Genomic DNA, 14,400 nt, shown 5'->3' on the forward strand with positions numbered 1-14,400 from the left:
TTTGAGACCATTTATGGGAGTTACGAAGACGGTACTGCAAGAATGCAAGACTCACGAGGTAGAATGTTGAACGCATGCTGCCCTGTTTGATTGAGGCGCTGCCACTTCGTCGGAAACGAAAATGTTTCCTGATGTTTCTGAGAAGACTGTATCCCAAGTCTAGGCAAGCCTCCTATCTATATATTATCGGTTACAGAGTTGTGGAGGTGATATGGGGGAGACGAACGTCTTACATCGCCGAGGTGTGTATGTACCGTACGTACAGTGAGCTCATCTCAAAACACCAAGTCGAGAACAGACCTAAAACTTATGGATCAAGAGGATTCCATAATCTTCAGTTGTCATACGAGTAGTAGTACGTCTATGACTTCAAATACCTAGTCTTGTAGTTCCAAGCGTATTAACAGTTCAAAATATATAAGAGTAGTTACATAGCGATATCGATATTTTCTCCTTTGTATGCCGAACCCCTGCGCGGCCCGGAATGGCGCCATCTTGACTACCACTAGCTTTAGGCGCCAGTGAACTTACTGATTCCGTTCATCGGGTCACGTGGTGTCTACCAGGTCCGTCTCCTTTCTCTGTTTCAACACAATGAAAGCAATGCCGAATGAATTATTCCCGGATATCGATCACTTCTTCTGTCAATGTGGACAGACATGGCACGGTTAAAACGCTCGCAGTTTCTGGGGATCGCAGTTGTTTTCCACTTGCTCTTTGTCTATTCAATCTTCGACATTTACTTTGTGAGCCCCGTTGTCGGGGGCATGAAGGCCCACCGCGTCCAGGCTTCTCCTCCTGCTCAACGCGTCGTGCTTTTTGTCGGTAGGGGAGATCATCCCCATTTCTCTCTCCCCTTCAGTATCTTGTGGACAGTCGATGGTTCTAATTCTATGAGATGGTGGCTGAACACCAGTTGACGGTCTCCGCGCGGACAAGACCTTTCAACAGTTCCCCGACCCGTCCCCAGACGCCCCTACAGATGGGTCGGCTCAGGTACCACGCCACTTGGCTCCCTTTCTGCGCTCACGAGTATTGGAGCATGGTACCTTCGGAGTGTCTCATACCCGAGTACCCACCGAGTCGCGCCCAGGCCATGTGGCCCTTCTCGCGGGCCTCTACGAAGACGTCTCCGCCGTAACCACGGGCTGGAAGCTGAACCCAGTGGGCTTCGACAGCGTGCTGAATCGCAGCCGACATGCGTGGAGCTGGGGCAGTCCCGACATCCTGCCGATGTTTGCGCAGGGGGCCGTACCGGGCCGCGTGGAGACAGACATGTACAGCGCCGACGCGGAAGATTACAGCAAGGATGCCACCGAGTTAGATCTCTGGGTCTTCGACCGCGTGAAGCGCTTGCTCCGTTCCGCCGCCGAGAATCCAGACTTGGAGACTGCCCTGAGACAAGATCAGAACATCTTCTTCCTCCATCTGCTTGGACTGGACACTTCCGGCCACTCTTATCGACCCTATTCGCGCGAATACCTGCAAAATCTCCAGGCTGTCGACAACGGTGTGCGGGAGATCTGCGATGAAATTCAGGCCTTCTTTGGAGACGACCGGACGGCCTTTGTCTTCACCGCGGATCATGGGATGAGCGATTGGGGCAGCCACGGGGATGGGCATCCGGATAATACCCGGACGCCCCTCATCGCGTGGGGCGCTGGAGTGGCCCGTCCCAGGGTAGAGCTCGTGGGCAGCGTTGCGGTTGGGCACGATGCGTTTTCTGCCGATTGGCAGCTGGATCATGTGCAGAGGCATGATGTCGCCCAGGCTGATATTGCGGCGCTGATGGCATATCTGGCGGGGATTCCGTTTCCCGTGAAATCGGTCGGACGCCTTCCGTTGCCTTATCTCGATGCGGACGAGTCCAGTCAGGCGGACGCTATGCTGGTCAATGCGCTGGAGATCTTGGAGATGTACCGAGTTCGAGAAAGTCGTATGATGGCCTCGAAGCTCGGGTACGTGCCTTTTCCGGCGCTCAGTCACGATCAAGATCCAAATCAAGAGGAACGAATTGCTCGCATCCGTACTGCGATTCGTCAGGGGCATCATCCTCAGGAAGCGATTCAAGGCTGTGAGGATCTGATCGACCTGTCTCTTCAGGGCTTGCGGTACCTACAGACCTATGATTGGCTCTTTCTTCGAGCTCTGGTTAGCGTCGGATATCTGGGGTGGATGGCCTTCGCTCTTACGAACGTGCTCAGTCACTTTGACCTACCAAGTTCGGGTCCTAGTCCCCAGCCAAGACGTTCTACTGTCCGCCTCATCGTAATGGGATTTGTCGGTCTTGCGCTTCTGGTGAGACTATATTCGCAGAAGTCTCCGGTGCAATATTATGCGTACACTATATTCCCGGTCTTGTTCTGGGCTGAGGTATGGGCCTGTCAAGATTCCTGGACCCAAGCCATTAGGGCACTTTCCAAGCGGATATCCGCCAGCAACGTGACTGCAGATGCGGCTGGTGTGATGCTCTTGGGCCTGCTTTTGGAGGCTATAGTAAGCTTCGGTACCCTGCTCGTGCGCACCTTATATTTACCTATCAACAGGTTCAAAGTTATTATGATCGTAGGATTTACACGCTCATCTACATTCTCGCCCTGTTCTGGCCCGCTATCTACGGTATTGAATTCATCCGTGCCAATCGGCTTATATGTTTGGTGTGGGCAGTCCAATGTGGCTCTATGAGCATCTTCACCCTTCTTTCGGCCATGAAAACGGAGGATATCACTCTGATGTATGTTAAGCCCGGCTATATCGCATGCGGATCGAGACGACTGGCAACTAACATGTCGGATAGCACCCTGGGCGGGCTGCTCATGTTTTCCTGCGGTGTCTTGTATATCATCTTCGAGCCGACAATACTCCATCGAGCATCAGTAGAAAATGTGGTCGAGACTGACCGACTAGGAAGAATGCTCCTGATGTTCCAGGTCGGATTAGTACCGCTGGCTATATCCACGACGCGGTCCGCAGCGGCCTCCTTGCAGTCTCGAGAAGGACTCCCTCGTCCAACACAGATTCTAGGATGGATACTACTCGGTCAGTACACCACTCTTGAGGTATGACAACATTAACCCTACTGAACAGTGACGTCCTTTATCCTCCCGATCTTCGCTCTTCGGACCAGACGCCACCACATCTATCAACTAGTGGTCCTCTTCTTCACATTCGCCCCGCTATTCATAATCCTTACCATCTCCTACGAGGGCCTATTTTACTGCTGTCTGAGCGGCACACTCTTCACCTGGGTGCAGCTGGAGTCCAAAGTCTTCGACTACCAGCGACAGCCCGCATCCCCATTTATCACCCAAGAAGCACCACAATTCCGCCCCCTCCGCTTCTCCGACCTGCGCATTGCCCTGTTCTTCCTCTACCTGTTCCACTCCGCCTTCTTCAGCACCGGGAACCTCGCCTCGATCTCCTCCTTCTCGCTCGACGCCGTGCTGCGTCTCCTGCCCGTCTTCGATCCCTTCAGCCAGGGGGCCCTTCTGGTCCTCAAGATCCTGGCCCCCTTTGTGCTCGTCTCGGCGAACCTGGGGCTCTTGACCCGCGCGCTGCGCCTGCGGCCCGGCGCGCTCTTTGTGCTGGTCGTCGCCGCGAGTGACTATCTGACGCTGCGGTTTTTCTGGCGCGTGCGGGACGAGGGCTCGTGGTTGGAGATCGGAGAGAGTATTACGGTGTTTGTGCTGGCGTCGTTGCTCTGTGGGTTTGTGGCTGGGCTGGAGATGATGGGGAGGGGGTTGTGGGAGTTGCCGTGGGCACTGAGAAGTACAAGCTTTCATGAGGGGTGTGTTAACATGGAGGCTCCCTGAACCCTCTCTTCAAGCCCAAGACCACTCATCGTAGGCGTTTGACGCCTCGATATCTTTTTGATTCTGCAGTCAGCCACCAAAGCCACAGCTAGAATTAGAGTCAGCTTCTCTTATACATGAGTATATGAAACGGATCAATGCACGAAGGTATCCGGTGATCACCAACCGCCATACTTCCTGCAGCACCCTTCTAGGCAAGGATTGAGCTTTACCCGTTCATTCTGATGTGCGTTGACTTAGAGGGGAGGCCACCGCAACCCTACATCCGCAACAAGAGAGCTGCTCTCCATATCTCCTTCAACCCACAGACCACAAGTGAGACGCCAGCTCACAGAACAACAAGCGTACCAGTCCCCAGTCATTTCCTCCTCGTCCTCATCCTCATCCTCATCCACATCCACATCCCCATCCCATCCCCCTCCTCATCTCCATCCAAATAAGGCGGCCCCAAACCCGCACTCCACCGATACTCCCTCCCCACCCCCATGCTCATCAAGCTCCACCGTATCCACACAAGTAAAATCCAGCGCCTCAACAGACTCGCGACACTGGCACACAACACACCCACACCCATCATAGAAGACAATCAGAACCTTTCCCCAGCCTTAGCGCCTTCTCATCCAGAACATGCAGCCAACCCATCACTCGCGCCCAGTGGTAAGTAGTGTAGTCATGTTAAAAATCATACCCATCCCCCCCCCCCCCCCCTCAGCATCATCCCACTCAACACCCCTGCAGCGCCTCCCGCCACAAGCGATGATACACAGAAGCTACAGCACCCGCCAAAGACCCTTCGCCACTCCAACCCAAAATCACAGCACCCCACACCATTAAGAATCGGATCACCACCGAGCTCACTGACCAGATGAGCCGCTATCGCCGCGAAGTTTCATCGGCGGAAGGGTGGTAGGCTGTGCGCAGCCAGGGGATCAGGAACCCAACCCGTCCTTCTGCACCGGTCTGTCGGCGGGGAGCGTGCGCGGTCGCGGAGGGCTCGTTCGGTTGGGGTGAGCTTGGCGTGGTGGCTGCCGCCGCGTTGGCGAGGAGGGTTGTGTAGGGCTGTGCAGCATGGTTTGTTAGTTTGTGATACATGCTGTGTGGAGAGTTAACGTGCGGTGCATGCTCTATGTGGAAGTCAAGTCAGTTGGAGATGGTACCTGTTGTCCATCGACGCCAAGGGTGGTGTATTCGGCGAAGATGTGGGCGCGTTGGGCGGAGGGCGTGAGCGGAGAGGTGTGTTTCCATTGTTCCTGGTTGGGGGTGTTAGTTGGATTGACTCGGGAGTACCAGGTAGATATTCGAGAGGAGATGCGCAGAATAACCAGGAGGAAGAGGTCGGTGGGGGAGACGAGGGGGTCTGTTGGGGGGGGGACATTGGGTTGTGGATTGTTACTGCATTTGAGAGGGGTGGTGGTGGAGAGTTCACATGCAACAGTTGAATCGAGCGAACGCTTTCGTGGTTGGTGATGGTCTACTGGGTTGTCGGTCAGCAGTGCTAATTGCAGCTTCTCTCTTGGCGCTGGCAGTAACAGTATGCTATAACTATGCTGGACTGTTGATTTGAGGATTTTTTCTGGAGAAGGATCCAGAACCCTAATTTGACTAGATAACTAAACTTCAGTTACCCCGTGAATTCGGTCGGTTTCCCCACGGCACAGTCAAGCCCAAAGCCTGGGGCCAAGGTCGGGAGTACATATGAGTAGACTAGGTCTTCGAAGAGGCAGCTGTCGAGCACCTTGATACGTATGTGTTATTGCATTGATCACCACCGCATTCTTCCAGACGGGCCCCTCTGCGTCGGTTGCCTGGTTCGACCCACATTACTATGTCTGCGTGGAAACCATCCTACAGCTCCGCTCCGGGTCAACATCCCGTAACTGTATCCATTCGCAAATTTGAACAAGCGCCATATGATATACCCGTGCATATCCGTAGACCTCGGGTGCTACACTCAACGCATTTCGACGACCCTTGAGGGGATTCCACCCCCCAATCATGTCTAAGGGTAGCTGCCAGCGTTGCAGAAAGCTACTTGACTCTTTTAGCAAACGGGGTGCTTCTTACTTCCTTTTGCATTGAGTTTGACTTGAATCAGAAAACTATCGCCGGCCAGGCTCGAAGTTCCATCCACTGGGTGACTCGCAAAGGCGGAGGGGGACGGCGAGAAGAAACCGAATAAGACAGCTTTATCTTGGCTCGGGATACAGCTCGAATCACAAGCCCTAACTTGGACCAAAGCAGATAGGGGAACTCATTCGAATTCCACGGAAGCCCATTTCAGCAGTGAGTAGAGATCATACTGTGCCTGCTACTCCCCTAGTCATGGCATCAATCAACAACCATTACACCTTCGGTAGGAAAAAGCGCTAGTGACTATGTCTACAGGGCAACATCAATTCTAGTCAATTGACTCAACGAGGTTGGATTGATATAGTTCAGGTAAAATAAGATTTCCCTTTATACAAACAGAAAAGACGAAGCAGAACATGAACCAGTCCCAATCAGAACTGATTCGCCCCGCCCGATTCTTCCAAGCAAAATGAAATGGAGTCGGTCGATACCGTGAAACTCGACGACAAGAGATGAATAGCAGATAACCAGTCGCCGTTGGAGTGGCCGTGGATCGGGTTTGATTCACCCCGGATATTGATCAGACCAGAACACTTTCCGCCAAGTCTGAAGAATACAACAACCCAAATGCAAAAACTGCAGTACAAGATGCGTGTCTGCAGTCGCTTCGGAAAATTTCTCCCCGCATGGGCTAAGAGGTACAGTGGACAATGCACAAAGAACAAGAAAAACATATGAAATTGGTATAGGTGGAGTCAGTCAGTGGGTGTGCGGCAAGAGTGGTAGCGGCAGACAATCCAGTCACAGCCGGCGCTGGGGTTATACAGATAGATATAGAAAATCGGCGATACATGCGAAAGGGGTGTTCCAACTCCAACACGAGAAAATAGAATATCAACATTTACAAAAAGTCACGCAATCTCGTACATGTCATCAGGGTGATGTGGTGGATGGCTGTCAGTGCAGCGGTTCGGCGGGAAGATAGAAGATGGGAGATCGGGTAGGAGAGCGATGGGTGAAAGGAGTGTGATGGCGGGTCATGAGGGTGGCATCTATTCTTCCATGCGGCCGAAGATGCCATCGTCATCGTCGTCTGCCTGGGCTGGCCGACTGCTGAAATCGACGTCGGCGTTGCGGGTTTGTCGCTTGGCACGGTCGGTTGCAGCACCACCCGTTCGGACTTCGCGCTCATCGGAGACCTTGTAAGACAGCGAAGGGTTATAAGATAGGGAGAGAAAGAGGTTGGAAGTGGTGTTCGAGAAGGCGGAGTTGGCAAGGCCTGCGTTGGACTGGTCTAAGCTGTGGCTTTGGCTGTCCGAGGGACTTCGTTGGTCGAGGAATCGAGTCGGGAGGGAAGGCACTGGAGGCACGCTAGGAGACAGCGGCACTGGCCCCATGCGAGGGGTGCCGAAATTGCAGAGGCCGATGGCGGCTGCCAGGTCAGCCTCGTCGTCCTCGTGCAACTTGGCTTCCGCAGTGGAGGGGCGAGTGTCAATGCTCGAGTGCCGCATGTGAGAAAATGCTGGGGATGCCCAGGGAGCGCTGCTCGTAAACGAGCTTGACGGGCCGGACTGATATGAGTGAGAGAAGAGACCCGAGGCATTGCTGACGCTGAATCGCTTGTCAGCCGTGGGTTCCATGGCCATGTCTTCATCGTCGTCATCGTCCTCGTCCATTGGGGGCGGGGTCGTCTCCGCGGAACTGAGACCCTCCCGCAGCTCCGACGAAGCGTCCGGTGAGGAGGATGAGATCTCCGAGTCGGCTTCAGCGCTCTCATCGGGATCCTGAGTCATGGTAACCAGCACAGAGGCGGCTTCCAGCAATTGCACCTGTTGGTGCTTGGAGATCAAAAGTTTCGACGTGATGGCCCACGCAGGGTCATGTTCCCACCTGTATTTCCAAGAAACGTCAATTTACTGCGATCCACCACGATGAAGACAGAGTTGAAGGGAGCGGAATGGCCACGAAGGCGACCTTAGGCAGAGCCGACATGGCGCATTTGCTCCGGACCGAGCCCGATGGCCGGATGGCATGGGGGGAGGATACACACATATGCTTGGACAAGCAGCTGCCATGCTTATACCCTTTCCCGCAACGCTCGCAGCGAAGCTCGGCCATGGATCGCTTTCCCTCGGGTTTGACCAGGTGGGCACCTTCGCTGGCCCGGCGGTTGCGGTTTTTGGTGGTGACTGGCTTGGCTGCTGGGTTACTGGGATCTGAGGAATCTGGAACGGTGTTTTCGGAGATCGTTGCGGGGGGTACGATGGGGGTCGTCTGGGAAGGGGAGGTTTTGCGAGCGACCGGGGGCTCCTGGCTGGGGCTGTTCATGCTGCGAGACAGATAAGAGCCGAAGCCGGAGGGGGCTCCGACCGAGCTGGACTCCCAGCCTTTCCGACTCCCACGGCGGTGTGCGGGCATCGGAATTCCCATGGAATCGCCCGATTCTTTCAAGGAGGCAGCGACCGCAGCAGCGGCCGCATTAGCAGCAGCGGCAGTGGTGACACTCTTGCGACGAGTCACCCGATGGTTGGCGTTGACCGCACCGAGCGAGATGGAATGGGAGTGGTGACGGGAGTTGGATTGAGGAAGAGGGCGAGAAAGGGACAATTCCTATTTTATGGAAGATCGGAGTTGTTAGTCGGACATATTGTCTGGGGGGTGGATTCAATAGCGCTGGTGGTCCGCAGAGCACGCCATCCACGGAGAAAGTCCAGGGAAAAGACAAGACAGCACGTTACCTTGAAGGAGGCCATGTTTAGTACGTGGACTGTCGGGCTGTCAATCCCGTGCAGTCCAGAGGTAGTAGTAATGATTAGCACCAGAAAGTGATTCTGGGTGATATGATTGAGCGGAGGTGGTGGAGGGATAGTAGTTGAGTAGTCGAGAAGTAGTGAGGAAGCGGGAGGTGGAGGGAGGAAAATGAGAAATAAATTGAAAGAGAAGTGAGGCAGAGAAATTCAGCTGGCGGGCAAAATCCAGGGATACGAGCGGCAGAGCAGGTACCTGTCAGGCTAACCACGAGCAAGGTTCAGGGCCAACCACAAGAGAGTGCGTGAGTGATTTAACGGGGCAATTGGGAGAGGAAGTCAATTGGGATGATTAGGAGGAAGATGGGAGTTAGGTGGAGAGAGTTGATGTAGAGAAGGGGAAGGGAGAGAGAGAGAGAGAGAAAGGAAGCGTTGTAGAAGAAGAGGAGAAAGAGGAAGAGGCAGAGAGGGGAAATTGCAAGTAACGTTAAGAGGGGAAAGGGAGAGAGAGAGAGCAAGAGGGACAAAAAAGGGAAAAAGAAAAAATAATAAAAATAGTCCAAATAAAATAAAAGAGGAGATCAGAGTAAGTAAGTCAGTCAATCAAGTAAAGTTGGGGAAAAGAAAAGGTGTTAAGCAGCAGTAGAGGAATGAATGAATACAACAAGTGAATGAATGGATTGGATGGCTGCACGAGGTCCAGTCTAGTACTGAGTAAGAAGTACGAATTGCACTATTATTGTTACTTGCTGATAATACTGATAGTAAGAGAGATTCGGCGATAGTTTAGCTGAGTTAATTACATTGTATCAGTCATTAATACCCAGGAATTGATTGCTAAATTTATTTCTCATTTTTAATTCTATTTTCCAAGAGAGGGGGGATTGTTACTGTAGTTAGTTATAGTTAGATACTACGGAGTACAGATAGGGATTCTCTAGTCACTACAGTTTTGCGGGGGGATTTTTTTTTCTTCTCCTTCATTTCACCTGATCTTGTCGATTCATCTTGGTCACTGTCTTCCTCTCTTTCTGTCGAATTCCCCCTCTTTTATGATTTTATTTTGGTTTCCTTCCCCATGCAATTTAAAACGAAATAGGCAAAACCATGAGAGAGGATTGGTTGTAAATGACTGGATTGGGTTTTTGCTAGTAAACCAGCAATGCGGGGGTCGGGCGATCCGCTCTGGATTCGACTCAATTACCGTCCAAAAACCAAAAATTCCCAAAGCTGTCTGTCCACGCGGGTCTTTCCCCAGGCAAAAGCAAAGCAGAGAATGAGCAGAGCAGAGCGAAGTAGAGCATCCCATCTCCTTCTTTTCTTCTTCGGTTGATTCTGGAAAAGACCAAAACTACCCCATCTCCGAACCCACTCAACAAGAAAACACCAGCGAATGGATTTCTGAGAACACCGCGAACAAATTAATTTTCAAGGGCAGTCAGGGCTGGACCGGTTCCTGACTAACAAACCAGCAACAGACGACGGAGAAGGAGCAGCAAAACCAGGCAGTTCTGGGATGTTATTTGCTCCACTCGCATCTGCCTTCCGAGAAGTGGAATCGTGGATGATATCAGCCAGCGCCCGGATTTCAGAATGATTGGGTCCAGACAAAGAAGAATTTCCCCAAGTTTCAGTGAAAAGAAAAAAAAAAAAGTTGAGGTTTACACTCAAATGAATTTTTGGAAGATTCTCACTGCTGTAGTGGTTTGACATGACTCTGCTGCAGAGTTATTATTGTGGTGGTGGTTGTTTTTGTTGGAGGCGGAGAAAGGCACAGCTCCGGTCACCTGCGAGGCCACTCAGGACAGTACGTTGTTAGGACACCCATCAGCTGGTGCGTCTGCAATGGGAAGATGGTCAAATCCTCCGAACCTCCTCCTCCTCCTCTCTCCTCTTCCTCAGTCTGGCTCATCCATTCTTCATTCTTTGTTTCTCTCCTTCACAAAGAAACCATCGGGAGGTTGAATAAGGATCATGGAAATTATTCAGAAGTTGTAATACATGTAACAAAAAAAAAAGTCAAACAAGAAAGTCCTTTTGGAGACGGATTTCATTGTGCCACGAACAATCATTGATGGGCCCGGACACAGTGTGTAACTTGCTTGTTGCTTCTTACGACCTGGAACTTCCCAAAAATCACTCAGGCAGATCGGGGCCTCCCGCCCCCGTGGCCGTCGATAGCCAGCCATGACCATACCGTAATTACGCCACCCTCCATCGACCGGTCTAGGGCCTGGAAGAGGGTGGGGAGCATGATGTCATTTCCACCAGCTGACCGTACTGTACGGGGCTTGGAGGGAGGGGCCGGGGGAAGCGCCCGCCCCGGGTGAGTTCGGTACGGTCACGGTAACTGGTATGTGGTGGTACAGTACGCAGTACTCCGTACATTCATTCGGTCGGTACAGCGCTGTTACCACGAACTGCCAGTGAACCCGACCTTATCTCCAGTCCAGTCAGCAAGCCAATTTAAACTCAACTCCTCTGCTCTCTTCTCACCACTAGGATTACTGAGTTGCTCAGTCGATCAAATAATCCTTCTGGATACCCCGTGACATGTCTCTCACCCCCTCTTGGATGAGATGATAAAAAGTTGTCGTGGACCTACCTTCCTCCCGACTGCGTGGAATTCTGTCCACTTCTCAAACCCATGGTGGACTCTGAGTCTCCCTGATCTGTTTACCAGCTGGGCTGACAGACAGTCTGGCCGTGGCCCTCAAGTGGAGTCGCCCATCACATCACCCTTTCCCCTACTCCTCTTTTTATCCATCCCTTAACCCTTTCCCTATCGATGGATCATCCTACGTCACGATCGCTGAGCCTGACCGTCTGACTGTCCGACTGTCCGACTGCTGACCTGGCGAAAATAAATCCCCCCCCCCTTCCCTCCCCCCTTCCCTTCCGACGGTCGTTCCTGATCGACGAAGGATTGCCAGGCACGCGGGCATCGGAGTCTGAACCGAACCGGGTTTTGCAGAAAAAAAAAGATTCCAGGAGATGTCGTTGCCCATCATGAGAAAAAAAAAAAAAAAAAAAAAAAAACCTGGATTGTCCAGCGGTCAGCATTCATCAGAATCCTTGTTGAAGAACTGCTGCCCAGTTTGGGGGAGAAACCAAAAAAAAAAATCCCAACTCCGGGATGACGTGCACATTCCAGAGGGATCCACTTTGACCTCACTTCTGCCGGAGGTCCATCATTGCACAATCCCTTTTCCTGCTGCTGCTGCTGCAACAAAAGAGAGGGTAAAATAACTGGGAGAGACAGGTTTCACAAAATCAGACAAAAATTGTTGTGTTGGTCTGAAGCAATTGCGCCTCTGCGCCAAGAAACGCACTGGATGCAGTTGTTCTTGCAGTTGTTGATGCTAATACTGTGGAGTCCTAGGTTCCAGGATCGAGGAAAAGTAGCTCACAGGCCGCCAACAAAAAAAAACAATTGACCATCAACAAGTCAGGCAGGAATCCAATTCCGCGGGCGGCGTGCGGAAAGCTAGATACGCTCGCCATTCGAACGTTCGGCCAAAATCCTCATACCTTGGGAGACGCATTGTTTTCCGACGAGGATCTGCAGCCGCAGAGGTGGTCCGATTGATGAGACCGACCACCTGTCAACAGCCCAGTCAGCACAAAATCTCCCGACAGTTGGTTGCCCTGTCGGCAATTCTTCACCTTGCCAGTTGCAGGTATTCGTTTGCTTTGCATAACGCCATACTAGAAACAACAGTTCGCACATCAATGGCCGTCATTTTTTTTGTGGCTCATAGTCTCGCCCCCAATTGTAGGATAAGCTTCTGGGTGATAGACCCTGATTGAAGGCCTCGAGGATAGCATTTCTTCCTATTGAGGAAAGTCAATCAATTATGTGGAGTAATTACCGGTAGGGTGGTGGGTACAACAGCAGTGGACACAGCACCATGGACCTCTGTAAATGTTTCTCTGCAGAAATCATCAACATCTCTACCACAACACATGAGTGTATACACGATGATACACTTACTCCGGAGGAATTCCGATCGAGAGATACTACACCACTACAAATCCCACACCCCAGAAGAAACGCGATGGCATACTCAAGTCCATAGTGATAGGATCCCCCCAAGTTCTAAGAAACAACCCTCTGGAAACAAACCGTACAGACGCCCTGCCCTTCCCTGCCCCCGAACCGGAACCTGGGATACTCGACCCTGCCCCAGACCACCAACCTATCCTTCCGCCCATCGCCCTCACCACCGTCACCACCGTCACCACCGTCACCACCCTCCGAGATAGCAGCAGCAGCATCAGCAGCAGAAGCAGTAAACCACTCCACCAACTCCTCCTCGGTCCAATTACAACTCGTGACCACAAGAAACCCGCCGGGACGAACCAACCCCCGCGCAATCCCGGGGTAGCGTTCACAGACGCGCCTCTGCACCATCTTTCCCCGCTTCCTCTCTTCGCCTTCCCCCTGCCCCTGCCCCTGCCCCTGCCCCGAAGAACCCGACACCACCTCCGCCGACAAAGAAACCGCATCAAACGTCCCCTTATCCAAGACGATATCGAACCCGCGCTGCTCATAGGGGAACCACCCCAACCCATCAGCGACCACACCGGCCTCACCCTCAGAAGCAGAGAGGATATCCCACTCCTCAAACCGAATCTCCGTCCCCGCCCCCTTTGCCCCTGTGCCGTGCGCCTCCCCCTCCCCCTCATCCTCCCCCTCATCCTCATCCCCAGAATCATCAGAATCCGAAAGGTAAGCCCGATGGATCCGCAACGCCTGCAACCGGCGCGCGAGCTCCACGCTCTGCGCCGAGTAATCCACGCCGACTAGCTCGCCCCGAAAACCCCCGCGTTTCCGTAACAGCGCCAGCATGCTGCCGTTGCCGGTGCCCAGGTCGAGGATGGAGGGTTGGTGCGGCGGCAACTGTTGCTGCCCACGCCCAGGAAGCGTGTTGCACGGCGCGAGGGGAAAGGCCTCGTCGGTGAGGAAATCCAGGACCTTTTCGGGGGCGTTGTGTTCGGAGAACCAGGAGGTGCCGGGGTCGGAGTCGTCGTCTACTTCATCGTTGTCGTCGGTGTCATCGTCGGAGGAGGAGAGGGCCTGGGTCTGGGTCTGGGTCTGGGTCTGGGTGGGTTTGTTGGTCGAGGAAGACGACGCGACGGCCGGAGCGGGTTGTTTGGTGGAGAGGTGCGAGAGGGTTCGCGCGTAGTAGGTTTCCCAGCTTTGGTTTATCGCGTTAGTCTTAGTCTGGTTTTCATTTTCACAAAAGAAAGAAGCAGGTAGGTGGTGTTAGGTTGCGGAGAGGGACAGGAAAAAATCTTGGGAGGGGTAGCGGGGTAGATGCCGTACGTACTAGTCCTTGGTGCCGAGCTCACTCGGTTCTAAATATGTGGGATGTTGGTCGGCCATGGTGGAATTGTGCGGACCCTTTTCCGTTGGCAATTGTCAACGGCCTTGTTGGTGGTGTGGTTGATCCTGAGTGGAAAATGGCTGGATGGAGGGTCGACAAAAAATTGCCTTGGTCTGGGCTCTGTAAACTTCTGGAGTTCTCCCCGGATCCCGAGACTGATCCGTGCGCTAGCACTAACTGTAGACGGCACTGTACTACTTCTTGAACACTACACTACATCTTTACCCCTACAACCAACAACCAACCCTGACATCTTCTCTCGCTACAATGCGGATATCACATTTCACCAATAAACCAATAAGCCTAGGGTATTCCGCAGCTGTATGCAGTGACCATAAAGAAATGAGAATAGTATTACAAGTTATCAGGCACGACACGATT

At 52.8% G+C, this 14,400-nt stretch overlaps 6 protein-coding genes across 6 annotated transcripts; 1 reads left to right on the forward strand and 5 right to left on the reverse strand.

Moving 5' to 3' along the window:
• Positions 1-659: 659 nt before the first annotated feature.
• Positions 660-3,812, forward strand: BO72DRAFT_381910 (GPI ethanolamine phosphate transferase 1; the record flags this gene model as incomplete). The annotated part of the gene is made up of 5 exons (XM_040941448.1): positions 660-825; positions 917-2,496; positions 2,547-2,734; positions 2,798-3,039; positions 3,088-3,812. 5 exons carry the CDS (start codon positions 660-662, stop codon positions 3,810-3,812), a joined length of 2,901 nt encoding a protein of 966 aa, XP_040799624.1.
• A 707-nt stretch (positions 3,813-4,519) lies between these two features.
• Positions 4,520-5,809, reverse strand: BO72DRAFT_529176 (uncharacterized protein; the record flags this gene model as incomplete). Its single annotated transcript, XM_040950230.1, has 3 exons — positions 4,520-4,871; positions 4,970-5,062; positions 5,732-5,809. The coding sequence occupies 3 exons, from the start codon at positions 5,807-5,809 to the stop codon at positions 4,686-4,688; spliced, it is 357 nt and encodes a 118-aa protein (XP_040799625.1). The 3' UTR covers positions 4,520-4,685.
• A 399-nt stretch (positions 5,810-6,208) lies between these two features.
• On the reverse strand, positions 6,209-6,775 carry BO72DRAFT_162929 (uncharacterized protein). Its single transcript, XM_040939325.1, has one exon. The coding sequence runs from the start codon at positions 6,614-6,616 to the stop codon at positions 6,314-6,316; it is 303 nt and encodes a 100-aa protein (XP_040799626.1). The 5' UTR covers positions 6,617-6,775; the 3' UTR covers positions 6,209-6,313.
• On the reverse strand, positions 6,776-8,933 carry BO72DRAFT_162928 (putative C2H2 finger domain protein). The gene is made up of 3 exons (XM_040939324.1): positions 8,621-8,933; positions 7,933-8,492; positions 6,776-7,772 (listed from the first exon to the last, which is right to left on the reverse strand). Exons 1-3 carry the CDS (start codon positions 8,633-8,635, stop codon positions 6,935-6,937), a joined length of 1,413 nt encoding a protein of 470 aa, XP_040799627.1. The 5' UTR covers positions 8,636-8,933; the 3' UTR covers positions 6,776-6,934.
• A 2,710-nt stretch (positions 8,934-11,643) lies between these two features.
• Positions 11,644-12,631, reverse strand: BO72DRAFT_449591 (uncharacterized protein). Its single transcript, XM_040945062.1, has one exon. The coding sequence runs from the start codon at positions 12,357-12,359 to the stop codon at positions 12,117-12,119; it is 243 nt and encodes an 80-aa protein (XP_040799628.1). The 5' UTR covers positions 12,360-12,631; the 3' UTR covers positions 11,644-12,116.
• Positions 12,632-12,728: 97 nt separating this feature from the next.
• Positions 12,729-14,127, reverse strand: BO72DRAFT_432637 (putative S-adenosylmethionine-dependent methyltransferase; the record flags this gene model as incomplete). Its single annotated transcript, XM_040943174.1, has 3 exons — positions 13,963-14,127; positions 13,106-13,830; positions 12,729-13,066 (listed from the first exon to the last, which is right to left on the reverse strand). Exons 1-3 carry the CDS (start codon positions 14,016-14,018, stop codon positions 12,729-12,731), a joined length of 1,119 nt encoding a protein of 372 aa, XP_040799629.1. The 5' UTR covers positions 14,019-14,127.
• Between the last annotated feature and the right edge of the window lie 273 nt (positions 14,128-14,400).

The sequence above is a fragment of the Aspergillus fijiensis genome (assembly GCF_003184825.1).
Source record: "Aspergillus fijiensis CBS 313.89 unplaced genomic scaffold BO72scaffold_35, whole genome shotgun sequence".
Lineage (NCBI taxonomy): Eukaryota > Fungi > Ascomycota > Eurotiomycetes > Eurotiales > Aspergillaceae > Aspergillus > Aspergillus fijiensis.